General features: G+C 36.8%; 2 protein-coding genes across 4 annotated transcripts; both read right to left on the reverse strand.

Annotated features, from left to right (window-relative positions):
* Positions 1-80: 80 nt before the first annotated feature.
* LOC146714350 (sterile alpha motif domain-containing protein 9-like) lies at positions 81-8,179 on the reverse strand. Of its 3 annotated transcripts, XM_085450820.1 has the most exons (11): positions 7,975-8,179; positions 7,340-7,467; positions 4,358-7,115; positions 4,012-4,052; positions 3,817-3,881; positions 3,454-3,668; positions 3,117-3,373; positions 2,491-2,619; positions 2,246-2,402; positions 2,123-2,157; positions 81-879 (listed from the first exon to the last, which is right to left on the reverse strand). In XM_085450820.1, the coding sequence occupies exons 3-10, from the start codon at positions 7,095-7,097 to the stop codon at positions 2,147-2,149; spliced, it is 3,615 nt and encodes a 1,204-aa protein (XP_085306946.1). In that variant the 5' UTR covers positions 7,098-7,115; positions 7,340-7,467; positions 7,975-8,179; the 3' UTR covers positions 81-879; positions 2,123-2,146. The 3 variants fall into 3 exon arrangements, with proteins under 3 accessions (XP_085306946.1, XP_085306945.1, XP_085306947.1); XM_085450819.1 differs by having other exon boundaries at positions 7,340-8,179; XM_085450821.1 differs by having other exon boundaries at positions 2,116-2,157; positions 7,340-8,179.
* Positions 8,180-11,238: 3,059 nt separating this feature from the next.
* Positions 11,239-17,150, reverse strand: LOC146714351 (sterile alpha motif domain-containing protein 9-like). Its single transcript, XM_085450822.1, has 3 exons — positions 17,098-17,150; positions 12,748-15,356; positions 11,239-12,199 (listed from the first exon to the last, which is right to left on the reverse strand). Exons 2-3 carry the CDS (start codon positions 15,332-15,334, stop codon positions 12,195-12,197), a joined length of 2,592 nt encoding a protein of 863 aa, XP_085306948.1. The 5' UTR covers positions 15,335-15,356; positions 17,098-17,150; the 3' UTR covers positions 11,239-12,194.
* Positions 17,151-19,811: the final 2,661 nt, after the last annotated feature.

Below are 19,811 nucleotides of genomic sequence, written 5' to 3' on the forward strand. Positions count from 1 at the left end.
AACATCCCGTAAAAACTGATTTTCTGCTTTAAGAAAAACAAAAGTGTGCACATTTCTATTTGTCTTATTGGGGGAAATAAAACCATACTCACTTTTTTCCCAGCTCAAAACTTTTTTTTTTATTATTTAATCTACAAATTATTCTGCTTCATTGAAAAGTTTGAACACCAAACGTAGGCACGATATCATTTTTCACTTTTAATTAAAACAAAGTAGTTATAATAAAATGTGAGTTATTATAATTAAGTCTGTTTATTTAAATATTTTCTCATCTTCTGCATAAAGATTAACTTCCATTTCCCATGTTGTAGAAAACATAAAACACATAAAATTACAAAGACAAAAAAAGGTAAAATATTATTTAAAAAAGGCATTTTTTAAATTTTTGAAAAAAGAAAAAAAAACAATTATTTGGTTGCGAAAACAAGATTCTGCAATGTTCATAGGTTTATATACTTTAAACAATAGATTTAACCCTTAATTTTTATGCCACTAACTAGATAAAATTAGGTTTAATCATTCTTTCACATCATATTCTTGCACAGGAGGTATGGAAAGGCCGCATGTTAATCAAATGTACAGATCGGCTCCATTTTCTAAGCAGTCATTACAGTCATGTTCTTTCACTGAGATCCTTCAAGCTCATACATGAGAAACCTCAGACTTCATCCCTCTCAGGATTTTATAGACATCTCTGCTCTGTTGTGTCAGCGTCACAGACTAAACAATCTCTCTCATTTGGTCTCATGTTGCATTTGAACTTCTCTCAGCACCATGTTTGTCCTCAGAGATCACATCCTTTTCCTGAAGCTCGTCTACAACAGCTGCTGCCTCACTCGCTCTGCCAATCAGAGCTGTCCAATGGCAAACCACGAAATCCTGAGCAGAGGAAGTTGGTGAAAATTTAAAAAAAGAAAAAAAAGTCTAGTGTTCAGATCATCACTGTTGAATACTAGACAGTGATGATCTATATTAGGATTATAGTTGTGAGAAAAGAAGTAAATCCTTTTTTCAGTTCTAAGGTTTTACTTACCAGAATATAATAAATATCGCTTTGTCCTTATCAGGTTGTAAAAGATCAACTCACTCATTTTTTAATGAAAATTATGGCAAAACGCTGAAAAACTAAATAGACTTTAATGCTTCCATTAATACAGAGGGTAAATAGCAGCCTGGTGCTGCAAACTAAACAAAGCTACGAAGCTGCTCTCTTTTCTTTTACAAGAAATCACCACAGCTGACAGATTTCCAGGGAAGAAAGTAGTAATAATTTTAAAGAAACAAGTGTTGATGCCCAACAGTCTGGTGAGAATTATTATTCACAAAAAGAAAACATTCAAGGACGGCTTCCAGTGTTCACACGAGTCACCATCCCAGTAAATGTCAGACCGTGCAATGCTCAGGGAAGCTACAAAAACCCCAAAAGACCCTAAAGGCCTCAATTAGCATGTTATATGAAGAAGAAAGTCTCTTCACATGTTCTCTTCTCATTTTGCAGCCACAGGAACTAAACATTTGAGTTGAACTTCTCGGTATACCAAAGTTTTCAAGAGAAAAATGCAAGGGCATCTGCTGACAGATAAAGCTTGGCTGAAATTAAATCATGCAGCAGGACAATGATCCCAAGCACAGGAGAATGGAGCAGTCAAAGTACAGACCTCAACCGGACTGAAATGCTTTTTCAGACAGCTGTGTGTAAATGAATGACAGCAAAGTTCAATGAACTGAAGCGGTGCTGTAAAGAAGTGTGAACCAAAATACCTCCACAATGATGTGAGAGACTGATAAAGTAACACTGATTGCTTCTTATTGTTGCTAAATGTGGTTTTACAAGCCACTAAATCTTGTGTTGTGCTTAGTTTTTCACACACTACTTCTGCACTTTGGCCTAGTTTTGTTAAATGAATAAATATAAACACATTCCTCATCTCAGGTTTGTATTTAGATTCTTTCAGAATCCGATTGGAACCAGATGTTTTTTTTCCCTTCAAATTATAGCTGGATAAGTAAAACCTTAGAATAAAAAAGTGGTGTACCTTCTTTTTCATGACTATTTTTTTAAAGGGATCTACTTTGATAACAATAATAATCTAATAATTATGGATTAAAACGAACCTCTTACCCTGTTCTTGGTGAATGCTTGAGTTTAATAGTCATCTGGAATAAAAGGGTTCACATTGGTCAGATGGTGGCTGTTCATAGTTTAGATGAGCTGCGTTAGGGTAACAACATATAAAACACTAACCTGTTCCGATAGTGCACGTCCACACGGTGTCCTTTTCCTTTCCTCCCCTGCGCTCAACTTCAAGTTTCAGTTTCACGTTTCCGAAGTCGCTTTTTTCATTTCCAATGACCACCTCAAAGAAATTAGTGTCGCTCCACTCCAACATGAACTGCTGTTTCTGCAGAGAAAACATTTTATGGAAACTTGAGGATTTTTGCTGTTTCTATGTTATGGTGCAATGAACAGAAGGGCAGCTTAGTCCAAACCTCAGGGCAGATTTCTGCTGTGTCCCAGTCTGTTGAGAGGTAGAAATAACTCTCCAGCTGTACAGGGTCAACAGGACTTGTCTTTCGGATTTTTCTGAATCCGTCAGATTTCTCCTTCTTCTCCACTTCCTGAAACATGGAAAAATGGACCATTCTTCACATACAAGTAATGATTGGAAATCTTTGGGAATCGTGTTCACATCTATTCATGTCTTTAATGAACATATGTGTTTGTGTTTATATCAAGATGAGAACATTGATTTGCACTACTGCAATCCATGAAACTGAAAAGGGAAAATGCTAAGAAAACACAAGTAACAACTACAAAGTTTAAAAAAAGCTCAAAGCTGTTCAAAAAACAGCTTTTGAAAGAATGATTAAATTACATTAGCATAAAGATGGCTGTAAGTTCTTAACTTTTAATGCAGTTTTCTCTGCCTGAAAGTCAGTAATGTTGTCAGTTGGGTTGTCAAAACATTTAGAGACCAAACTCTATTAATTTGCTGCCTTGTAGTGTCACTGTGTTTTTGTATTTATCAATGAGAGCATTTTATTTCTCTGTGTTATTATATATTTTTCCTCACTTCTACTTTATATTGTTGCTCCAGTATGTGGCATTGTATTACCTGTTGTAGTAGAGGATCATGTGGGACCAGGTAAACGTGCAGAGTGAGGCCAGATGTGATTTGCATGTATATCAAGACATCAGCAAAAACTTTTAGATATAGGCCCAGTTTCTTTAGGATCATGGCTCCTCTTAGAAAGAACTCCGGCTTGTTTAACTTCACATGGGATGATGTCATTTCAGACACTTGCTCCAAATAACCTCCACTGCTGTCCACATGCAGAACTCGAAATATGTCTGACATCGCTGCATTTTCACCTGCAAAGCACAAACAGTCGTGTGCATAAATATCTTTATTACTGTAATAAAACAATCATATGTGTTTTACGACTGCTCACCTGTACAGATCCAGTGCGGCAGACGGACTTCCTCTAGCTTCCCATCTGTGACTTTGATGTCCATTAGGGGTCCTGCTGGTATGTAGTCCATGCATACAGGTTTCCTCATGAATCGCTCCCATGAGCTAAACTGGTATCTGAAGCTGACGGTTTCCTTACAAACCCACCGCAAGGCAGACTCGCTGCATTCATATTTGCCACTTTCAGACTGCAGGCTGAATTTGAATAGACAAGACAAAATGCTCTGTTATGCTCTGTTCACATGCACGAACAGAAACAGCAAAACTGCAAAGCAAATAATATAAAAAGGCACTTGTAATGAATTACTTTATGGTCTGTCTTGTAGTTATCGATAACCTTTACCTGTAAGTATGAACCTCCTCCATTATCTCAACTTCAGGTTTCAGCTTCGTCCACTGACTGGAGTCCTGTTGTACAAGATATTTTTTTCATTATATTTTTACAATATAATTATACATTTACATTATGACTTTAGAATTTTTATGTGACATACAATATATGAGAAACAAACAAAATCCCAGAGAAGTAGAAACTTACTGTTTCATTGTCAAAAGTCTTCAGAAGTCTCTCTGATGGTTCTTGTAAAGCAAAGTTTAATTTTAAAGAGCTGGCCAACAACATATCATTCAGACACATTGGTTTTTTCCCCTTTACCACAAGTGCTATCATGTGTGAGATTTCTACATAAGAAAATTACATTAAGTACATATAAGATATCTATTTTCTATTGTTAGAATCTTTAAGTGTAACAATAAAACCAGTTTAGTACAGGAAAACTTTGTACGCAGCACTAACTCACTTTGATAATGGCAGTACAAAATGTGTATTATTAACACATATGACATTTGTAAAGATGAGGACTTTAGTAACTTAATTCTCTTACCCTCAGCTCTGTGAACGTTGTAAGCAACAGGACCTCCGATTGTAAATCCAACATAAAAGAACACATGGCCTTTTTTCCAGAGGCTGTCTTTTCGGTTGGCATCTAACTCGATCTCTGTGTCACCAAATGTTGCATACAGCCTGTAATCTTGCACTATACCTTCAATTCTGAGGAGTTTGCCTTGGACTGTCGGATCAGTGAAAATATCGTCATTCCTCCAGTTTGTTTTTGGGTCTTCCAGTGCATCTTGAGTCCACAAGATTTCAAGGTTGCGTCTGTGAACAAATCTGTTCAGACCCTGACCCGGTCCAAGAAAAAATATGGGTCGAAGGTACCTTGACTGAAAGAGTGACTTATATTCTTGTTCATAGGATTGCAGAATATTTTGGATTAAATGAGGGAGGTCAAAGGCCAATTCGTGTTCACCATCTGTAGGCCAACACAACAGCAGAGCTAACATGTGAAACTCGGGTTGCATCTCAGGAGCCAATGGCATTTTCTCTCTAAAGCTGCTTTGGTAGTCGGAGCTGGACGGAGGTTCTTTCAGATTTATCAGCATGATATTGGCCAGAACGTAGTTGAGTAAGGCATGTGTAGCAGAATGTTTGTGTTGGCAGATTTCTCTCCACCATACAGCAATGTCCTTGGTGTCTGATCTAGTGCATCTTTCAAGACATGAAAGTACTCCCGGAGAAGTGACAGCCAGTTTTTGTTTAAGTTTGTGGAAGGCTTTCTGGAGTTGATCATTTGGTTCTGCGACTCCAACATACTTTTTGTAGCATTCTATTGTCTTTCTGGACATGTAGGATGAATCGTCTCTTTTAACAACAGAATATGAATACGTTAAAAACGTGTCAAAAAATTCAAATCTTTTCTCAACCAAATCTCTGAGGCTGTTTATTAGCTCCTTAAACCTGACAATGTTCCTATCTCCGGTGGATTTCAGGACAGAGTCCAGTGACATGGTTCTTGTGAGAACTTGCTTCCAAAGTTCATCATGTCTGATAAGATGATCATACAACAGGCTGCAAACTTCCAGATAACCAAACAGCCCTCTGGTGTTTAAAGCACGCAAGACTTTTACATTCCCATCTCCTTGTTTACCCTTTGCATGTTCATTTTTAGCAAGTTTTTCTTCATCTTCAAAAGCTTCAATGGCTTTTTGGGCCAGTTGCAAAATTTCGCTTGGTCTGGTATAAACGAGCATCTTCTTTAGGTGGATCTTATGGACTTGGCCTAGTGTATCTGCAACAAATGAACTCCAAGGAGCCCTCCGCTTTGCTTCTTTTGCCCAGATTTCTGCATTGTAGTAGTCTTCTAGTTGAATATAATAAAAACGAGCAAGAGTCTGTGGAAAAAGTGAAACTTCATAAAACTTATTTGAGGCCATGATCAAAACTGACAGACTGTTGCCCTCATCTTCTCTCTTTGTAATATCTTGAATCAGTCTGGAAAACTTTTCTTTCCATTCTTTAATGCCATGAGTTGGGTCCTCTATTACCGTAATTTCTCTTTTATTTAGCATGTCTTTGATAAACCCAAGTAAATATGGAGGAACATAACTTCTGCAAAAACTGTTCAAGAAGTGTCTTGTTGTGTCACTTCTGGTCACACCCGCATTAGCCAACTGTTCAGTACAACACTGAGCTATCATATTGTGAGCCATGCAAACCTTTTTTTCAGATCTTTCACCTTGTTGGAAGGTGACGATCAGATGACTGAAAGGCTGCATTTGATCCTCCAGTGAAAGGTGACCAAACTTGTCTCTTCTGAGGAAGTCCAGGCACTGAGACTCCAGGAGATATGAACCTGGTACGTAGGCGTTCAGCAGACACAGGAAGGCAGCAAGCTGCATCTTCAGTGGCTTATTTGTTCTTTTGATATGTTCTAATGTAGCACATGCGTTCCTGATGTAGGCTTGAGAGAAATTAGACTGCAGAATGTTAAAACCATGAAACTGCTTGCACCGATCACCAAATCTTCTGCCAAGCTCTTCTTTTTTCATATCAAAGTCTGCTTGCTCTCTGTCTGAGAGAGATTTTTTGAGAATAATAGATTTTCTCATTTTCCTCTTGAACTTTTGTTTCAGTTCATAAGAACGCGCCTTTTGGTGGATAATCCCGTCACTGCTTCTCACACAGTTCAGTAAAATTACCACAGGCAAATCAATTTCTATATCCTGTTCAGCAATCTCATCCATAATCCTGTCCTGGAGGATGTCCAATATGAACTCATCATTTAGTAACAACAGTACCGTTTTCTGGTGGCCATGGCTACCTGCTGTAAAAAGGCTGACCACATCTTGCGCAACTTTTGTGATATCTAATGTTGAGCCTGTCAAAACAGCACATCTGAAGGTTTTCCTCAAGTCCCACAGCACCTGCATAGCCAGTGTGGTTCCCCCACATCCTTGTTGATGAAACAGTTTAATTGTTGATGTCCCAGGGCCTTTTCTTCTCAGGTGAATTTGTTCTTTAAGGGTTTCATATCCATCTCGTTTGATAAAAGGAGTTGCATTGCCATCTGACACTGCTTGTTCACTGATATAGAAGTTGAACCAGTTCGGTGGGGCCCCTCTGTAAAAGTTTTCCTCCACTTGCTCAGCGTGTTGAGGTTCAATAAACTCTCCTTCAAACTGATTGGCATGGAGGACATCCAAAAATGAGAAGGAATCACTGATTTTACTCCTTGCATCTGCTTCTCCACCTTCAGCAGTGGACAGGGCTGGTCTGTTTGCCATCTTCACACTTTCACTTCACTTCATGGTAATGAATGTAAAAACAAAACACAAACATTTGTTAGTCTTATGTCTTAGCTTAAACTATTTGTAAATTAAGGTCTTACATTCACTTTATGGAATGTGATATATTTAAATAGCCATTTCATTGCTGGTGGAGTACACGTATATATAGCCTTCTCCATGTAAAGGACCAAACATTAACTTCAACAAAAACTTTCAGATCTTAACGGGATTTATCTTACCTTCTCTAAAATGTCGCGGACAGCTCTAGCGATCTGCTATCATGCCATGCGTTCAAGCACTGGGACCGTGGATGTGTACTGTAACCCAGGAGGTAGTAGACACACCCAAAACAGGAAGAGATAATCACCTACAGACATGGACACCTCTACACTTTTAACGTCAGAGCAGTTCTAAAACAATCCCAGGCGCATTTCCTTCTTGCTTAAAGTTTTTTTTTTTTTTTTAAGGCAGGGGCTACACTTGACTCGTTCAGTCGATAAACAAGTCAAATATTGCACAATTAGAAGCCAAAGAGTGGAAATTTGCAAATTTATCCAGCACAAATAATAAAATAGGTGGTATATGTTAATTTTGTCCTATATTCAAACATTACGTGCACTTCTTCAAAGCGGTATTGTATTCATAAGTTCATTTGATAAGGAAACGTTCATCACAACAGGAAATACTGACGTTTCACTATGAACGCGTTCATGTCGGAAGATTATTTTATTCCGTCACTAGTTCGCGCTTGTGGTTGAGTTAACCTGTTATTCAAGTTCATATAGAGATAAAGTTAAGTGTTACGAACGAGTACGATATAACGATATGATGATTTACAAACGTGTACAATGATTTGTGTGTAATGAGGACTCACAAGCGCGTGCTTCGATCGACCGTGTAAAACCCTCCTACGCATGCGCATATCCAAGCCTGAATAAAGGGTTTCAAAACCGTTATGTGCTGCCGACGGGAAGCTCAATATTGACGTTTCGATACCGTATTGAGTATCTACGGTCATTGGTATTGAGCCACCGAGGCACAGATGTTTCATAACCCAGTTCCAAAGTGCGGTAGAAAACACCCAGGTCACGTGACCACGACAAACTCCGACGTTGTTGTGTGTTTCACGCCTGTTTCGACAGGTGGCGTACTTGCTGCTTCCAGCCAACGAGAGGCGCCAGGATATGAATCAGTGATGTTTTTGACATTATAGCTTCTATTTTTTTGTGTGTGTAAAAACAAAAAATGTATCTGATTATTCTTATTCTTATTATTTGATGAGATATAAAATCATACGTAAACTCAATAAAATATCTCAATAAAAACTCATCTGCTTTCAGGGAGAAACCCAGACGTTTCTTTCATATTAATCAGCATGATATTGGCCTGAATGTAGCTGGGTAAGACATGTACAACAGAGTCTTTATGTTGACATAGTTCAATGTCCTTGGTGTCTGATTTAGTCCATCTTTCGAGACATGAAAGTACTCCCGGAGAAGTGACAGACAGGTTTTGTTTAAGTTTGTGGAAGGCTTTCTGGATGTGATCATTTGGCTTGGCACAACATACCTTTTGCAGACATTCTGATGTTTTGTTTTTTTTGTTAAATGTAGGATGAATCATCTTTTTTCAAAACAAAATCTGAAACTGTCAAAAAAATTCAAACCTTTTCATAACCATATCTCTGAGACTGTTTACTAGCTCCATAAACATGAAAAGTTTCTCATCTCTGGGGGGATTTCAGGACAGAGTCCAGTCACACGTTTTTGGTGGGAACTTTCTTCCAAAGTTCATTGTTGTTCATTGTCTGATAAGATGGTCATACCACAGGTAACTAAGCAGCACTTTCTTGTTTGCCTTTGACATGTTCATTTTTAGCAGGTTTTTCTTCATCTTCAAAAGCTTCAATCCCCTCTGGGCCAGTCTCAAAATTTCTCTTGATCTGGCAGAAATGGTTGTGTTCTCCAGGTGGCTCTTATGGACTTGGCCTAGTGTATCTGCAACAAATGAACTTCAGTGAGCCCTCCGCTTTGCTTCCTTTACCCAAATGTCTGTGTTGTAGTAGTCTTCTAGTTCAATATAATAAAACAAGCGAGAGTTTGTGGAAAAAGTGAAACTTCAAAAAACCTTAGTAATTCAATGGGGGTTGTGAATATAGTGCCTCATAAAGAAAATGCAACCTGATATCATAGCAAACTGTATAATAGGCCAGCTGGTGTATTGTGTGGATGTTATGCTTTGCCTCGTCTATAGGTATCAAATTAACATGCATACTTTTCAGTACCAGCAGAGGTTAAAAATTAGTTTAAAGCATCACGAAAACAGTCAGAGCCAACTTTTAAAGAAACATTACTAACACATTTACACATAAATACATATCAACCATACAGCTTAATCCTACGTTGCATAGAAGGAGAGTCAAAGCATGACATCCACTCAATGGACCAGCGGCTCTGTCGGGTTAAAGAATGTTTCATTTATGATATTAAAGTAGTGTTTTTGATGTAGGCTCTAGAGTGCAGGATGTGACCAAATTTACAGTGAACCAATAAAAGCACCTTCTTCAAGGCTGTTTATTTCTTCTTAATTTTCTTTATTTTTTCTTTATTTCTTCTTATGAAAACATTTTCATTGGTGTAACTGATGCATGTGTAATGTTCACAGCTGTGAGTGCAGTAACAAAACTGTCTTTTTTCACACAGTCCTCTGTGTGAAAAAACAAAACAACAAAAAAAAAAAAACCAGCTCAAAATGTTACCCTTATCACACAGTCCTCACCCAGCATGCTGGGAGTTGAGCTCCACATATTTCTTGTCTTCAGTAAAAATGAGGCTTATGTGTAAGTTTAGTAAGGAACATCTGTAATCACTCATCCGGCTGCAAACTCAGTGCTGATATCATTACTCTGGTCCAATCATTTTCTTCCCTGCCTTCTGCTCTCTGTGTTTAAAATCTCAGTGGTCTTCTGTCATTCTGTCTTTCAGACTGTCATTCATGCAACCAGGCTCCTCCTCATCGTCATCTTGACTACCACCAGCATCTAGACTCCAGGGGGTGCTTTGCTCTCCTCTCACTACTGGGATCTCATTCTTCTATGATGGGTCACTGGAGTCTAATTGATTTTTACTTCCTTACACAGATCAGTTGTGATTTTTTTTGTAAAAGAAAAAAAAAGGCTACATCCAAATGACAGATGTGTGTATGTTTCTGATCAGATACGGAATTTAAGTAATAATCGACCTCCTTCCTCCCTCTTCACATCTCAGCACACCAAATCTGATTTGCAAGTAGCTGGAGGGACTCATCTGTCTAATAAACCTGTCGGCATTCTCAAACTTGACCTTATTGAAACCTCTAAACTCTTTGTGACATCGACTTTCCATCTCATTTGTGAGTAACAACTTTGAAGCTATTCATTTATTTATTGAAATTCCTTAGTCAAATCGTTTTCAATCATCTGCATTGAAATAACCATTTACATTCACATGGCTTTTTTTTTGTCACAACTGGATAATAAAACCCTCCTTTGCTTTCTAAATAGTCTTATTCAATTCTTCAAATCTCTTCTTGTAAATGTTTTGTACAAATATGTTTGTACTCGGAAGCTTTTAATATATTTTGGATAATTTGCTTTCTGCCAGTGAAGCTCTAAGTTTTCTGTGTGCAGTCAGAGAACTCACACCAAAAGTCGAAAGTAGTAATGTGACATTTGTCCCCTTACTGACACCAAAATTCTATTCATACACAAGTGAAAAGTGTTGTATACAAGTAATTATCAGCAGCAGATTGTGGCTGACTAAAAAAAACTATTCAGGCCAAGAATTTGATTCCTTCTAAAGCTACTCTGTTCATACAAATCAAAAGGGTAAGTAGACTAATTCTATTACACTGTCAGATATCATAGTTGCAATGAAGGATTACCATGGGCACAAGTATTCAAGTAAATTATGTTGTTCTGATATTAAGTGCAGAATTTCAGTTTCTCTTTTTCTGTTTTTTGACAAATTAATTAAGAGAGAATAACATTAGCATTAATAAGAAATACTAATAAACTGCAAACAAGTAACGATTTCATCTTAACTAACAGCCGGTACACACATTTGAAATGAATGTAAAATAATATTATTAAACAAAGATGGTCATGTATTGTACCTTTAATATTGATTTACATAATCAAGATTAAATTCAGGATGCAAATGTGCAGATTCAATAATGCTGCAGAAAAAAAACCTTTGTTTTTTTATTATTAATCAATAATGTTCATCTAATTTAAGAAAAATGAAACTACAAAGTACGTATTATAACAGTGAAAAACTGCAACACAATGAAAAAAAGAAACCCCTTTGATGAATACATAATAAAACCATGAAGTGAATAGCACATACATGCTATTTCATGTTATAATGCTTAAATAAGCAAAACATAAAACTACATCATAATAAGCTACCATTTTCAAAATCTTAAAAAAAAAATCTGACCTTCAAAAATCTGAAAGGCTTTAATTGGTTAACTGGTTATGCTTCACTCATCTTATGTCATGTTTTTAAAAATTTTAGTTTAGAGATTGATAAAAGAAAAATTTAAAATATAAAAAAAAATAATTTGAAGTGTTTCTTGACAAAGTATTTTGACTTTACTACATCAAAACTTTCATAAATGTCACAAACCCATAAACACAATATTAAGTAGACACTGTGCAAACAAGTTTTAATAGCTAGATTCTCTCTAAGAATGAGAAAGTTTGTTGTTTAATCTGAGATAATACATCCATGACTAAAAATGCTCTAGCACCAGAAAAATATTAAGTTTACTGTTTATGTGCAGCAAATAGTTTTAAATTAAATGCTGATTTTTTCTTTACTTTTCTCTAAAACTAAAATGACCATAACACATAGAGATTTTCAAAGTTACAGCACATTTGTCCATTAGGTTTTGCCTCTACAACTAAAAACATAAATACCAAAAATATAAGAAGTCTTGGATTCTCCTTCCTATGGAGATTTTGAGCGGGATTAACAAACTTGAATGTCCCTCATTATCTTTGGTCTCTTTCACATCATTGGTCAGAGTTGTCCCACGGTTATCCACGACACTCTAATCTGTGACGATCAGTACACATAAAATGAATTAATAAACACAACAATGGATGTTTAATATTAAAAAGACAATTTGATGTTGTACAGAAATATTTAATCTTGGTAGAAAGAATGTGTTTGTAAACATATTTACATTTCATATTTTTTATTTAGAACTTGATGCTACACTGATTAAACACTGATCCAATGTTTAATCTTTCTGTTGATATATTAAATGTCTTCGGTTTGGTATTTGTTTCTTTCCAAACATATACTGTTGGCATTAAGATCAACAGAACAGTGAATATCTAGGGGACAGAGCTTTAATTTTTTAAAGTATGTACCAACATACATAAGAAGAGTAATTTTCTAGAGTTTGCCATGAAAGCAAGATGTTGAGGTTACAACCCCAAGATCTTGTGGCAGTTTTACAAATCATTTTTCAAACTGAAAAATTATCCCTTCATGACCATAATATGAACATGGCCACTATACCACTATAACTAATAATGAGCAGCCATTGTTCACAGAGCATTTTATTTCACTGCAATTTTATTGTTATGCTTTCTTACCTGTGTCTTTTTTCTGAATGTCAAAGGCCACAGGACCTCTGATGGTAAATCCAAGGTAAAAGGTAACTGAGCGTGGTTTCCAAAGGCTGTTTCTCACATTGGCATCCATCTCAATCTCTTTGCCACCAACTCTTGTATACACTTTGTAGTTTCTTACTACTCCATCAAGTCTGAGAAGGAGCTCTTTGACATCAGGATTTCTGAAGATTTCTTCTTTCTTCCAGTTATTGCTCCAATCTGCTTCAATCACTTTCAGATGTTTCTCAATAACATTTCTGTGAACAATTCTCTTCACACCTTCACCTTTCCCAATGAAAAACAGGGGGAGATGATACCTGCCTTGAAAGTACTTCTTATATGATTTTTCATAAGACTTGTGCATTTGCTGAGTTAACTCACTGAGGTCATAAACACATTGGCCTTGATTTTCAGGCCAGTACCAGAGGAGGGTGAACATGTGCAGCTCAGGTGGGTCTGTGTCACTTGAGGGCATTTTTTTTTCAAATCGTGCGAAGATGTTGTTGACCAGAGCTGTCTCTGAATCTGCACTTGGACACTTTGTAGATATGTCTTCGAGCTCTGATTGAGTGTATTGTTTGACAAGAAATGACAGCACTTTCACAGACTGGTCATCTAGGTTTCTGTCCTGAAACATCTGGATGAGTTGTTTTGCAGTTGTGTCTCCAACATACTTCTGGTAGCACTCATCAGATATATATTCAGGATCGTCTTTCTCCATTTTAGACTTTGAGTAAGTCAGAAATTTTTCCAAAAACATGCATTTTCTCTCAATGTCATCTCGCAGGCTTAATATGAGGTCATTGAATCTTTGGAGTTTGTTGTCTCCAAGTGATTCAAGGACAGAACCCATCGATACTTTTTTGGTGAGAACCTTTTCCCAGGTTTCATTTTGACTGACAAGTTTCTTATACAGAGTTATGCAGACCTGCAGGTAACCAAATTTCCCTCTGTAGTTATAAAACTGTGAGATGTTTGCGTTGCCATGTTCTCTAATTTCTTTTACTTCATTCTCAGAAAGTTTTTCTTCATTTTCAAAAGCCTTAATGGCTTTTTCGGCCATTTGCAAAATTTCTCTTGGTTGAGCAGAAACCATTTGCTTCATTAGGTGGTTCTTATGGACTTGGCCAAGTGTGTCAGCAAAAAATGAATTTTGAGGATCTCTTTGGGCAGCTTCGACTGCCCACATTTCTGCCTGATTGTAGTCGTTTAGTTCTATATAATAAAAGCGAGCAAGAGCTTGTGGAAAAAATGGATTTTGATCAAATGTATTTGAGGCCTCTTCTAAAACTATTGCACACTGCTCATTCCCCTCCATCCTTTGAATGTCTAGAATTAGTCTAGAAAACCTCTCCTGTTTCATTTCTGTGCTGTTGACTTGGTCCTCTTCTTTTTTCATTTCTCTTTTGGTTAGCATGTCTTTGAAAAAACCAAACAACCACGGAGGAATCTCATAACTGCAAAAACTGTTCAAGAAGTTTCTTGTTGTGTCACTTCTGATCACACCTGCCTTTGCCAACAGTTTAGTACAACGTTGTGCTATCATAGTGTGAGCCATGCGGACTTTTTTCTCAGCTCTTCCATCTTCTTGGAATGTGATGATGAGATGACTGAAAGGCTGCATTTGATCCTCCAGTGAAAGGTCATCGTAGTCTTCATGTCTGAGGAAGTCCAGACACTGAGACTCCAGGAGATATGAACCTGGTACGTAGGCGTTCAGCAGACACAGGAAGGCAGTAAGCTTCAGTGACTGATTTGTTTTTTTGCAATTTTCTAATGCAGCACATGCCTCCCTGACGTAGTCCTGAGAGAAATTACTTTGCATTATGTTAAAGCCATGAAATTGTTCACATTTATCTTTGTACCTCTTTTGAAGCTCTTCCTTTTTCTTATCAAATTTTTCCTTCTCATTGTCTGAGAGTGTGTTCTTTAGGACAACGTGGTCACTCTGTTGAGGTGCATTGTTTCTCACACAGCTGAGGAAAATTACTACAGGCATATGAGTAACTATCTTCTGCTCAGCAACTGTCATCATAATGCTGCTCTGGAGATCTTCCAGGATTTTCTTATCATCCACTAACAACAGCACAGTCCTCTGGTGGTTTCGACTGCCTGCTGTGAAAAGTTGGACAACCTCTTTTGCAACTTTTGCCATGTCTGAGGTGGAGCCAGTTAAAACAGCACACCTGAAGCTTTTTCTCAAGTCCCACATCACCTGCATGGCCATTGTAGTTCCCCCACATCCTGGTTGGTGTGACAGTTTTACAGTTGATATCCCTGGAAATTTTCTATTTTTCTTAATTTGTTCCCTAAGTTTCTCATGTCCATCTCTTTTGATAAAAGCAGTTCCAAGGGACTTTGCCTTTTCACGAATGTAGAAGTTTAACCACTGAGGTGGGGCCCCTCTGTAAAAATTCTCTTCTGTCGTCCCTGTGAGTCCTGGATCAAAACTTTCTCCTTCAACCTGATTTGCATGGAAGATATCCAACATTGTGAAGGAATCTCTGATTTCACTCCCCAAATATACTTCCCCACCCATATCAGTGGACAGGGCTGGTGTGTTTGCCATCTTCAGCTTTAAGTGTCCTGTTCTGTAATGAATGTTAGAAAATAAAAGTAATTTAGTCTGGACTGTTGTTTGAGCTTAAAGGAGCAGTACAGGCAGCAGAAATACAGCCTTAGTAGGAACTGAACTGATTGCATGTAATTGCCACCACAGTGCAATCAAAAACTGATAGGTGACTGAGCTATTGCAATTTTATACCATTTGACACACAAAAGTTGATTAGAAGATGCAACTGACTATGGTCTATGGTCTTTTCTTTGAAGCAACTGTTTCAAAGGAAAATAGTAATATACACAATATATACACGATAATGATTGCACATGGTTGCAATCATTATTGTGTATATATTGTGTATATTATTGTGTACATATAACAAATGGTTTTTATGGGCTTTGAAGTCTCTAGTAATATCCTAAACTCTGGAATTTTACATGTGAAAACAATTTTGCATAGTGCAAATCACAGAGTGGTATTACTATCTGCAGCACTCTTTGTGTTAAGATCAGTGTTGGGCAAGTTACCTTGAAAAAGTAATTAATTAGAGTTACTAGTTACTTCTTCAAAAAAACGTAACTGAGTTAGTAACTGAGTTACAAGATTCTTAAAGTAATTAATAACTTGAAAAGTAACTATTGCATTACTTTAAAAAAAATGTTTAACCTCCTGGGGACCAGGGTATAATTGGCCATTTTTAACAACTTTTGATTTTCCCCTCAACATTTCACCTTTAAAAACTGTTTATTTGCCTTGTTTGGTATCATCCTCATTCACGTGTCTGAATTTACAGTTATGTTTTCATTTTGACATACTGTATTAACACAATTGATCTAAAATCAGACAAAAAACATAAAATCTGAGTAGAAAAAGCTATATTTTTTACTGCAACAACCACAAACATGTTTAATGAATCATATTTCATAACTTTAAATGCAAATATAAATTTTCAATTTTAAAATCCTATGCACAAGTTTTGCAAACGACAAAGTTATTTGCATCCATTTACCTTTTACCTTTTAAATAACCATTTCAAACTATTTACAGAACAATCAGCTGTTCTGCATTCAATGAGATGCCACAAATTATTTGTGCCACTCCAAAAAATTAATTTCTGTCCACTATAAAGGAGAACATCACAGCCTTCTCATAAGCAGAGAGTGCTTGCTAGCGCTGTCCTTAGATGGTAAACGTGACAAAACTATTGAGGAAAAAACTCTGCGTATATATTGTTTATCATGACTCTGGTTTTACGTGGCCTCTCAACACAATTTAAAAACTGGTATATATCACCTTGTTGCTTTGTCTTTAAGTGGTCATGTGACTGGCTTACCACGACTACTTTATTCTTCCTCAGTCAAACAGCAGCACTCATGCGATTGTTTTGCCCCCTTAGCTCCAGGTGTTGTGCCAAAAAGTGATCGTTGGGCAGAAAGTGATTGCCGCCCACAAGAACGCGCACAGCTGCTTAAAGCTGTAGCGCCCAGATTACTTACAGCTACTTCCGAGCAACTGAGCTGAACACAGCTTCAACCGTCCGTTTGTTGAAAAGTAGTAACTCGTAATTACCGTGTTAGCAATGGTAACGCCGTTGTAACGATAGGAAAAGTAATTAGTTAGATTACTCATTACTGAAAAAAGTAACGGCGTTAGTAACGCTGTTACTTGTGATGCCGTTATTCCCATCACTGGTCAAGATACACATTTACAGCATCACATTTATAAAGAAAATTACCATCCTTCAGTTGCAAATTCAAACAGATTTTTCTTACCTTGTCTTCCAGTTCTTGCAAAGGTTTTGTGAACTCCTCTCAGATTTTCTGCTTATCCGTTACTGGTAAGTGTGAGCTAAAATCTGGGAACCAACTGTTATATATAGTATAGAGCTACATGCCACACCCAGATAGGTGCGTGGGTGTAGGCCTGTCTGTCTGGTTTTATCAGTTACAATAAATCTCGTGTACTGACAAGGTTGGCGATTTCCCGTAAAAGGTTGAATTGAATTCATTTGAACAGAAATGTTACTGACAAGAGGCCATGGAAATGTTAATATTTGTAACACTGTGACTGTAAAAAAAAGAAAAGAAAAAAAATACTCAGTGAAGTAAAGTTTCATTCATCCATGTTATTAAAACATGTTTTTTCTAATTTTATTTAATTTCTTTGACTTTCTTTCATTGTCATAACAAAACCTATAACTGCATTTCTTCACTTTCAGTTCTTACTGTTAACCTGTAAACCTGCCTGCTGGGTTTTCTGGTACTGACAGAGGTTTTTGTTTAGATACTGGAGGATGTTTTTAGGATTGTTTAGTTACCAGAAGAACCAAACAATACTATTCCAAGAAAAAAATTAATGCTGAAAATGTCTCCAAAATGTATTTAAATATAACTGCTGCAGATGGGTTTAGGCTACCTTTTTGGAAGCCACTGGACCAAGCAGGAGAGTAATATCAAAAAATGGCCAAGTACTTCAGTTATTTAGGTCATTGTTCGAGTGGCTCAGTCACAAATCCTTCTTTTTCATTTCTTCCTCTGATGTCTCCATCGGCAAGTTTTCTTCCTTGTAAAAATTGCACTTAATAACTTTACTTTTGTAATTTTGAAGTTTACAAACAGGGACATGCGAGGAATGTATTCATTTTTAGTGTAAAGTTCATCAGCGTTTTTATTTGTCATCTCTAACTCTGGATCTAAATCTCACCACATCATCCACCTTGAAATTCAAAACTAAGTTATCAAGAAATCTGACAGCAAGATGTTCACTCACGCCAATGACAATGGTGACGACGTCGAACAAGAAGAAGTGAGACCTTCTTTCTGATTGTGATTTTTTTATATTAAACATACACAAATAAAATGAAATACAGATTTCCACTAAGTATAGTCGACAAGTATATCACACTCTCACTTAATTATAAATAACATATTAACAACACACACACACATATAAATTCTAAAAAACATTAATGATTTATCCAATTTCTGAACAAAATATTACATAACTCAAATATAATCTTACATTTATATCCATTTAGTTCTTAAATACTTATCGTTTGAATTATAATCCAAAACTCTAATTAGTTTTTAATTAGTTATTAATTAATTATTACAGCTGTATGGCATGCCATAAATTTTAACAGTTTTTTTAATCACGTGACATGTGCGGGTCATAAACCCCTTCTAATATCCCTCCTTGTATACAATATTTTGGGTCAGTTTTTTCTTATTTTGATCCAGCAGTATCGCTTTACTGTAAAGGTTGGACATTCACACCCTATATGAACTCACTGGCAACAGGCCAAATACCATCTGAAAGAAGGAAGTGCTTTTAGCATAGTATTTAGCAAGGTATTTAAGCTCTCCTTCATTCTCATAATGAAACCTACCTGTCAGCGCCTGAGACACAGCCTATTGAGTCATTTTGCATATTGTGGATAATGTTCAGTTCTAGTGTTATTATTAGTAGGTTTAGTCTAGTTAACATTGTCATTCATGCTCTCTGGTTTATGTGTCATTTCTGTCTTGTCCTCTATGTATAACTTTTAGTTATGTCTGTGTCTTGCAGCCCTTAGCTGTAGCCATGTTCCTCTCCTTGTATTCCTTTCTGTTTCCCCAGTCTGTCGTGTATTTCATGTCTGTGTGTTCCAAATTCTCTAGTCAAATTAGTGCTGTTATGCCTACGTCTCACCATGTTTCCTGTTTTTTTTTTGAAAGTCTTGTGTTGCCATGTTCAGTGTGTTTAGTTGTATTTCTCCTGTGGTTCATTTGTGTCAGCTGTGTTTCCCCAGTTGTTTCCACTTCTCTCATTATCCTTGTGTGTATTCAAGTTCTCTGTCTTCCTTGGTTCAGTGTCAGGTTATCTGTCTATCTCGCTTCATGTCCATGGATTCTCATGTCACTTAGAGTCTCAGGTTTAGATATGCTCATGTTGTGCTCATGTTATAGTTTCATAATGTTCAGGTTCATGTTCATGTCATAGTTTCCATGTTTTGTTCTAGTTATTCCCAGTTTAGGTTATCATTTAGTCTTTGCCTTTGTTTTGTTTTTTGCTATTATCCTGCATAAACAGCTCGCTTTTCGTTACACTTCAGTTTTGCATCTGGGGTTGGGTCTGCTCTTCAAACACACCGGGTGCCCAGCCGTAACACTAACACTGCTGCTGACTGTCTCAACAGTCAATATTTACAGACAAAAGTCTACAGGTTTTATCATTAAAAATCTCTAGGATGGACATGTATTCATCCTAAATTTGGATTGTGGTAACAGAAATTACAAGTTGCTGAGGATTATTTGCACTCAGCATGAAGACAAATAAAGCATTTGGTACTAGTCCAGTGACATTTTCACCTCTCCATCTTCAGATTTTATAACTTCTTAGTTGTCTTTGAAGGAGACGTCCGGGCAACACAGAGTTGGTTAGCAAATATATTTTAATATATAATAGTATATTCATTTTAGCACAATGACAAAATGGCATAATTTCA

The sequence above is a fragment of the Copadichromis virginalis genome, linkage group LG3 (genome assembly GCF_057382275.1).
Source record: "Copadichromis virginalis isolate Kocher_CV1m ecotype Utaka linkage group LG3, C_Virginalis_male_GT1.1, whole genome shotgun sequence".
NCBI classification, from domain to species: Eukaryota; Metazoa; Chordata; class Actinopteri; order Cichliformes; family Cichlidae; genus Copadichromis; species Copadichromis virginalis.